This window comes from Hirsutella rhossiliensis (genome assembly GCF_020360975.1).
Source record: "Hirsutella rhossiliensis strain HR02 chromosome Unknown scaffold00002, whole genome shotgun sequence".
NCBI lineage: Eukaryota > Fungi > Ascomycota > Sordariomycetes > Hypocreales > Ophiocordycipitaceae > Hirsutella > Hirsutella rhossiliensis.
In genome coordinates, this window is record NW_025408668.1 from 5,294,733 (window position 1) to 5,303,520 (window position 8,788).

General features: G+C 52.8%; 2 protein-coding genes across 2 annotated transcripts; one reads left to right on the forward strand and one right to left on the reverse strand.

Moving 5' to 3' along the window:
• Positions 1-3,787: 3,787 nt before the first annotated feature.
• On the reverse strand, positions 3,788-4,601 carry HRG_02184 (uncharacterized protein; the record flags this gene model as incomplete). Its single annotated transcript, XM_044860655.1, has 2 exons — positions 3,788-4,110; positions 4,169-4,601. The coding sequence occupies 2 exons, from the start codon at positions 4,599-4,601 to the stop codon at positions 3,788-3,790; spliced, it is 756 nt and encodes a 251-aa protein (XP_044724288.1).
• Positions 4,602-4,961: 360 nt separating this feature from the next.
• Positions 4,962-5,602, forward strand: HRG_02185 (RNase H domain-containing protein; the record flags this gene model as incomplete). Its single annotated transcript, XM_044860656.1, has 2 exons — positions 4,962-5,365; positions 5,386-5,602. The coding sequence occupies 2 exons, from the start codon at positions 4,962-4,964 to the stop codon at positions 5,600-5,602; spliced, it is 621 nt and encodes a 206-aa protein (XP_044724289.1).
• Between the last annotated feature and the right edge of the window lie 3,186 nt (positions 5,603-8,788).

An 8,788-nucleotide genomic window follows, 5' to 3' on the forward strand; every position in this document is an offset into this window, starting at 1 on the left:
ATTTCCTTATACGGCTGGTCCGGCCGTATTAGGGTCCGTCTAGAAATTCGTCTCCTAGTCTTCCCTTAGCCGTAGTATTCGCATTCGACGGTCTTTAGGCCCCTTATTCGTACGCCTTATTATTGACCTAGCTTATATAAAGCTAGGGGGCCCGGGTGACTAAGTCGTGCGTGCCAAAGAATGCCGTCTCCTTAGGCTGCTAGAAGAGGGTCCTTTAAACCTACCCTCCTTCGAGTAGGGAAAGCTAACTTCTCGAGTGGTTCCTTCTTAAGGATAGGTCGGAATTCGAGAACAAATTAACCGAATTTCTCCTCGATGAGCCTAATAGTCTGATTCTTCTAGATTAGCCTCGTAGGCTTAGACGTCGTATCCTAGAAGATTCCTTCCTCTCGAAGAAGGCGGAAGGAAATTAGGCTCGTTAAAAATCGAGGGCAAAAAGCTACCCTTTTTCGTCGAAGAATTTATATAGACCCGTTAGGTAATTTCATCGTAAAATTCACCCTTCTATATCCCTCTATCCGTACGGTTAATTCCCTAGTAATAAGGTATTCCCTCCGTGCCTTCTTAAAGGACCGGAATCGTAAGAGTATATTATAGATATCGAGGGAAGTACTAGAGTTAAGGATAGCTGATTTTCGTAGGGGATAATCGGAGGGCTCTAACGGTTGGTCTTGCTAATCCGTAGGGAAGATAAATGCCGGATTTGCTATACTAACGATTTTTCCTCGAATTTACGGCTCGAATAAAGGCAGCGGCGTTAGTTGCTATTTCTTAGCAACCCGAATCTCGTCTATCTTCTTCTATAACGAGGGGTCCTCCTTAAGAGACTATTATATCGTTTCTTATAGCCTCTTTAAAGGGTTAAATCCTTTAGGTCGGTTTTCCTCAAAGACCTACTAGCATTATAATAATCGATGGCCTAGGGATTTATAGGCTAGGCAGCTGTTTCGTCGTCTAGTCTTCTATTTCTTCGAGGAATCCTCGTCCCGATCCGGAAGGTCTGCTTAAAAACCTCCCCTTTTTACCCCTTATTGCTGATTTTAACGAAGAGGTTCGTTTTCGACTAGTTCCCTGATTTTTCGACTAACGGACTAAAAGGTCTATTAGGGGACTAGTCGGGCCGGTCTAACTAACGGGACCGGGGCCGGGCCCGGAGTAAGAGGCGGAGCCGTGGCCGGGCCTAGGGCAGCCGTTAAAGACGGTGTTAATGCTCTCGAGGGAGGTAGAGCCGGAGGGGCAACAGCCGCAGCAGCAGCAGTAGCGGGAACCGCAGCAATAGAGGCTGCAGCAGCTATAGGGGCAGCAGGTCGAGCCGTCTAGGTCGAGTGCTAGCTACGAAGGAATAAGACTGCTTGCTATTATACTCTAGTAGCTTCTTCGTCTAGTTCTTAGCTAGCCTCTCGAAAGATAGTCGAGTAACCGTTACTAATAGGCTTTATTAGTAGAGATATATCCTATAGCTACTAGCCGGAAAGAGCTTCTATAAGGAAGTATTAGTTAGCTTCCTCGAGGATTTCTTCCTACTTAGCTAGCTACGAAGAAGCTAGCAGGTTCCTAGCAGAAAAGGCTCCTAGGTAGGCCGTATAGGTCTTCCTAATACGGTTAGTTATATAACCTCTCGAGGGAGCTATCGAGGTCTCGAGCTTTAAAAGCCACTGCCTAGGAGTCTCTTCCTCTTAAAGAGTAATTAGCTTTGCGGCACTAACGGATTCCGTTATTGCCGTGCGTGCAGCAGTTAGCAGCTTCGTCTCGTAGAGGTATTCCTTTCGGTGACTCTCGTAGTCGCCTAAGGCAGCAGAAAAAGCTCTCTATTATACGGAGGTTAGCTCGGAGAAGAGGGAAGCTCCCTCTATAAAGTCCGTTACCCTAGGACGAAGAGGGGGCTCGAGAGGGTCCTGCTTATTAGAGAAGACTAAATTATAGATGGTCCTGTCTATATAAGCCCGTAGCTCCTTTACCTACTTATCCTAATCTTAGGGTTCTGTAAGAATCGTCCTACGGACCGTAGGGACGGTAGAGGAGTCGATTTTCGTTATCGTTGCGGAGAGAGGGGGCAGAAAAGTCGGTTAAAAATCGGCTTTTCTAGTAAGAGGGGTAAAAGGGAGCCACGAGGGATGCAAGAAGGGTGCCTTTTGCAGCAGCCGGAAGGTATAGGAATACTATTCCTCCCGGGCTCATAACTCTCGCGAAGAGAGATACGAGAAGTGCATGAAAATGCACGAAGGTGAAATTAGAAGTAAGAGGTCGGATAGGCAGGGCAGAGAGATATAATTCTTGCGGGGGCAGCAATTGCGGCAGGGGAGTGATTGTTATATTGCCTTGATTGTCCTTCTTTCCTCTATCTAACGCCTCTCTTTATACCCGTCTAGCATCTCAATTAATAAAGAAGATCCTGCTTAAAGAAGCTACTAATGTCCTTTTAACTACCGAGCTTTTTGCCGGTTTTTCCCCTCCTTTCTAGCCGTTGCCGGCACATCCGTCTTATCTCTCGCTACCTCTATAGGAAGCTATCGCCACTTCTGCTTCCCCTTATGCCCCTACCCTCCTTTCTGCACCTCTTTTTAGCTCCTTCTTTAAAACCTGTTTTTTAGCTTCCTAGGTCCCTCGTGCTAAGGGATATCTCCGAGAACTGCGAAATCAGGCCACGCTTCGCGATAATAATTCCCTACTAATACCCTACTAATACCTTAGTACTATATACCCGAGTGCTTTATTAGCCTATACCTCTTAGTAGCGCTCTTATATAGGCTATAAAGGCGCCGTTAATATAAGTAGAATTAAGAGATCTACCTTTAATAGTACTAATCTTTAGGTTCTAGGCTAAAAAGCCTAAAATCTATTTCTTCTTAAGTAGATAGGTATTACCGCTAGCCTTAACGATATAGCTAGTAAATTCCTTAACTTAATAATACGTTAAAGGTAGCCTAAGGGCGGCCTAGGTAAGAACCTAGTTAATAAGGTATTTTTCCTACTCTTAGCTAAGCCTTTAATATACCTCTTTTACCTCCTTAATAAGTAGAGCCCCTTTAAGATATATATAGAGGGTCCCTCTTAAAATACCTTACTTTTAACTAATATAAAGCTAAGGTATCCTGTTTTTAATAGCTTTAAGTACTTCTTAGAGCTAGTTTTTTATATACTTAGAAAGCTAAGGTATTGCTAATATAAATAGTATTTATTTTATAATTATAGGGCAAGAGATATACGAGAAAACGCGGTTGCAATATAATATATTTAACGACGCGATAGTGTTATAGAGAGTGCCGGTGTTAGGGTGTGCCGGACTTTAGGTGGGCTGACTTAGCGGAGTGCTTGTGTGACCTACCTAGCTGCGACCTGTTTTCTGGCCCGTAGGTACGTACCTAGTTCCATCGCCTGTGAACCTTCGGCATTAGTTATTTCCTCACAGCAAGTACTAGGTGATAACGCCATTTTCCTCCCCGTCCTTTGGGAGACTACTGGCTGTATGGCGTTTCGTCCACTAAACTCAGCAGAAACTCTGAAAGTCGAATGGCAAGTCTTATTAAGCGAATGAAGCACAGCTATGGGAGAAGAAAAACGCCATCAAAGTGATACTCGTACGCCGCCCCATGAATTAGCCAGCAGTCCGTCTCTTCCTCCACAGCATAGCCCGCAGCCCAATCGCGCCCATCATGAACAGAAACAGAGCCAATATGAGGAGGACCCCGTGGCCATCTCTGGTCCACCACCACACACTGCATGCCCACATAGAGAGCATGCTTCCCAGGCCAAGCACCCCCAGCACGGCATACGCCGCCGAATCCTCCTAGGTCCGGACGGCGCGCCAAACCTCTGGGGTCTCCTTCCACTCGTTCGCCGCGTCGATGATTGCCGGGGCGCTCACAAGGACCACCGACAGACAGCCGAGGCTGCTGACATGAATCATGGTGTGCCCCGTGGTCCACCGGCCTTCTCGGCCTTCGCGCTGCTCCGGGGTTGGTTGGAACGCTAGCGCGCAGAAATTGGCGGCCGCCATGGCCAGCGCGGAGGCCACAAAGGGCACGGCGGTCTGTCGCAACAGAGTGGTTCGCTGCGGCGGCGGCTGCGACTGGTGGGGCAAATCGGTGCGTGGCGCTGGCTCGGCGTGAGCTTGATACCCATGTCAGTAACAGGAACCCAAAGAACGGAGTTTGGAATATAGGCGTACAAGTGTAATGGGTCGGTGCCACAATGGGCGCCGCACCAACTGCGGAGGGGGAAGGGGCGGGGCGGGTATCGGAGCTGGGGCCGGGGCGGGAGCTGGGGCGGAGGCTGGAGCTGGGGCGGGAGCTGGGGCCGGGGCTGGAGCTGGAGCTGGGGCGGGAGCTGGGGCCGGGGTTGGGAGCGGTGGCCGGGGCCAGAGAACGAGCCGCAGAACGAGCCGGGATCGGGGGCGGCGTCAGGGCAGCGGCGGCAGCGGTGGTGGTGGTAAGGGCGGGGGCGGGGACACCAGAGGAGCCTTGAGCGGCGGCGGCGGCAGCGGTGATGGTGGTGGTGGTGGTGGCGTGCCGGGCAGGAGAAGCAGGGCCGCCATGGCGGCTGGAGCGGCGGCGGGAGGCGCTGGTGGACGAGGCAAAGTTCCCGCGGCGTTGGCGCTGCATTGTGTGTGTGTGTGCGCGTGTGTGAGAGTGTGTGCGTGTGTGGTGTGTGTGTGTGTGTGTGTGTGTGTGTGCGTGTGTAAGTGGGCGGGCGACAAGCGTTGAGAGAAGAGAAGAGATTTCTTGCCGGCCTGAAGAGGAGAGGAAAAAAGGGACAGGCTGTGAAGCAAACGAGGGCGAGGTTGTCATTTTTATTGTCGACCTCTGGGCTCCTTCCTGGCTTCTCCTGGGTCTTGTGAATGGCAAGACCGCGTAACTGCAGAGGGTAATGATGACACGACGACCCATGATGCCCTCGTTGAGGCGACCTGTGCTCCACTTTACTGAGATGAAACGTAGCGACCAGTCATATTAAGGCGATCGATGCTCCGCTTTACTGAGTTTAAAGATAGCGACCAAGTCGGCGACCGAGCAGAGGTGGAAGGCGCCCTCGAGGGGCTTCGAGCGGCACTCACGTGGTCCCCCAGAACCCCGGACCAGCAGTGGCCGATAGTCGTCTGCCTTGATAACACTGCGGCTATAAGAGCCATACGAGGCAGCCCATCGATCTCGTCGCAAGCGGCTGCGGAGAAGTTCGCTGAGGCCGCGGCTCGACACGGAGATGTCAGCACGCGTTGGTGCCCCGGCCATACGGGGATCGCCGGCAACGAGCGGGCCGACCAGCTAGCAAAGGAGGGCTGCCGGGCCGAGGGTCCGGACAGATCGCCGACCTACGCGAACATCAAGAGACAGGCCAAGGCTGCGGCCAGGCGCGACTTCCAGGACTGGTGGGCCGCGGGGCCCCGAGCAGCTACAAGAGCCTAGAGCTCAAGGCCTCGCTCGGGTGCCCCCCGGAGCTGCACACCAAACGAGAGCACCTCCATCACCTGCTCGCTGCGAGGAGCGGGCACGGGGACTTCGCCGACTACCACGAGAGGTTTAACCACGAAGAGGCCCGGATCGAATGCTCTGCGGGAGGAGAAAATCACCGACACACCCCTCTACTGCCGGAAGGTAGGTACTGACACCGCCTAAGGCCAGCCCCCACGGCGGGCAAGGCTAACAACCAGGCACTGGGAGGGGTTTTTGGCCGTTTCCGCGGGTTAGTAACGGGGGTAGATTTTTTTGATGGGGTCTGCCACCGCCACTAGCTCGAGGCAACCCTCCAACCTAATATGTACAACTCTCTTTTCTATGTTTTCTGCCCGTAGGCTCCCTGTGGGCCTACGGCCCAGCTGACTGCGTGGGCTTTCTCAGTCACCCGGCTCTGACCGAAGACTGACTAATATTACGGCTTCGCCGCCGTGCCCGGAACCCGCTGACGGGGGAAGGGACCTGAGAATCCGAGCGGCCACAGAGTCCAAGAATTGCTAGATAGGAGTAGAAGTAAGGAACGCGCGACGGGTCTCCGACGAGCATCCCCATCTTGTACTATACCTAGCCTAGCACGTCTTTTGCCCTTATAGGGATGTCCCAGACGGTAATCAATACTACTACTACTACTACTACAAGTCGGCGACCGACGCTCCACTTGTGGGTGTTATTTGACCAATTAAAAACTAAAGATCATAGCACGAACCAGTCTCATTGAGAGTGGGGATAGGTGGGTCATGGGTCGCCTCAACCACTAGACCATGGGTCGCCATGAATACCTACCCACGTAGCTGCCGGCTACTACTTCTTTAACGAGCTCCTTCAGCGGGTCCGCTAGTGTGTGATTGGCCGTATGGTCCCAGCTCGAACGGCAACTGCAGCGGATGTTAGCCGGACGTAGGCCGATTCAACGTCAAGCCTTCAGTCGGTCAGTGCACAAGATGCGATGGCTCGGGACAGCGTCTGTCGACAAGGAATACCGCTCTCTGGTGGTACACCTGGATAAGAAAGAGGAGGTGGACAGGTTGCTTGCAAAACGAACGGTTGAGATGGCGAATGGCGAGTGTGCATACACGCGACCATTCGTTCAGGGACTTCAACCAGCGAGATGCTACCGTTGCCACCTCTACGGACACTTGCATTATCGCTGCAAGGCCCCAGCTCCGATCTGTGGACAGTGCGCCCAACCGGGCCATTCTGCGTCGACTTGCACCTCGAACGTTTTTAAGTGTGCAGCGTGCGGTGGAAAAGGAGCACACAAGGCTACAGATCCTGGGTGCCCGGTATATCGCCGGGAACTCGCCAAGTTACGACCGTCGCCCTACTAACATACATCCTCTGTCTTAACCTTTTCTTTTCAGCACAAACCCTCTACCTATACCTGTGGTTGCCCCACAGCTGGTAGGTTAGCTACACCGGACGGCTAAAGGCAGGTGGACTCTTCGTCAAATGCGGCGGAGGAGAGTGGTCTGTACCTCATCAGACAGGCTCCAGAATTGGAAAGGACAGGTCAAATGAGCAAGAGACGGATTGAAGGATGTAAGAGAAATTTAGGCATTCGATCGGGACGAATTCCTTGGGCTCGGAACCGAGTATTGGACAACTCTAGAATAGGCTTAGCGAGTCTGACGCAGTGCCTCTGACTATCGTCAATGGCGAAATAAACATCATCATCATCAGCGCCGCAGGCAGGAGGCGCTCGCCGCAGGCGAATGAGCCCCCCCACTGGGGAGGGGGGAATTTTCAATCTCCCTCTTGGACAATGAATGAAGCTACCGTGATGATGCTGATCTTTTCGTAATGGCTTGTGATGTGGCCCCCTAAAAGAGATGTAAGCCGCGGCAGCACACACATCTCGCAAACAGTCAAGCGGCCGGCAGCCCGCACACAAGGCAGCCCAGCTTCTGTCATGTAAATACGGTGGCATGAGGAAGCAACAGGCACATAGCTAGGCGCGCCGGAGGAAGTGAAGCTGTCGTCGGCATTGGCGTTTATCCGCTCCGTGCGGCTTGCCCAGGCTACAGCAGCTTCGCTTAATTACTCCCTTTGCCAACAGCAGCACGGGTATTTTTGCCCCGTGGAAACACGACAAGCAAGCCAGGATTGAAACCAAGCTGCAGGCACCCATCTGTCATCTCTTGTCTCCATTGGAGCTCTGGTACTCGCTGTGATGCCATAGACTTAGAGGAGGTCGTCTAGATGTATCATGTGATGCTCCTCTATCTGCTGTGCCCGTGTCTCTCCCGTGATACATATCACTGCCCGTGTCTCTCCCGTGCTTCCTACGATGCTTCTGCTGCTGGGCCTGCCATTAGATTAGAACAGTGCTGCTGACATCACTATCAAGTCTACAGCCGCAGCCCGGGCCACAGTCACAGCAGCAGCCACAGCAGCAGCTGTAGCAGAGAGGCCCACCGCGCCCAGTCGCCGTCGCCAACTTGCTGCTTCAGCTTTTCCGCCATCGCCGGCCAGGGCACATGAGCCACATAGCCTGTGGCAAGAGGCCAAGTAGCGGCAAAGTTAAGGATGCGTAATGAAAGTATAAGTCGTGACGCCTCGCCTTTAAATATTTTCGTTTCTTCTTCCTCCACCACCTCCACTCCAGAGCGGAATCATACCATCGCCATGGCATCGTTTCTGGCCTCCCTCTTTAAGCGTCATCAAGGCTACTCCCGGCTCCCAGCAGGCTCTCCAGAACCCAAGCACCGCCTCCCCGGCCATTCTATCGATAAACCCTGCCGTCCTGCCCCCTCAGCGGGCCAGCGCAGCTTCCAGCATGAAGGCGGCCTTTCTGCGCTCGAGAGACTCGCGACAGAACTCATCCTCGAGATTGCCGCACACATGTCTCCAACAGACCGAGCTTCATTGGCCCTCGTCAGCCGAACTGGGCTTCGCAAGCTGGGGCGAGGGTCTTTGCAGCTGCAGGGTACTTCACGCTCCCACTTACTTACTCGCTTGGAGAGAGATGGTGTGCGCCCAGCCGACGTTCTCTGCCCCGAATGCCAAGTCTTCCATCCGCCTAACCTATCCCTTCCACTCTTGTGGTATTTTGATCCTGGGTTGCCCATCCGACCTTGCGCTCAGCTTACCAGCGGAAACTTGAGGGTACTACTCGAAACGTGCCAAATGGCATCCCCTTTTCTTCCCTTCCAGCTTCACTTCAACATGATAGCCGGGGCAATGAGATGTCATCGACATGGATGGTCGACATACTCCGAAGAGGCTCTATCATCGAGCTCCCGATACGAATACTTCGATGAATCCCGATATCCGAAGATTGTTTCCACCACTCAATGTCAAATCCTCAACGGGCGCCTTGTTGCAAAGACTGAGAAACT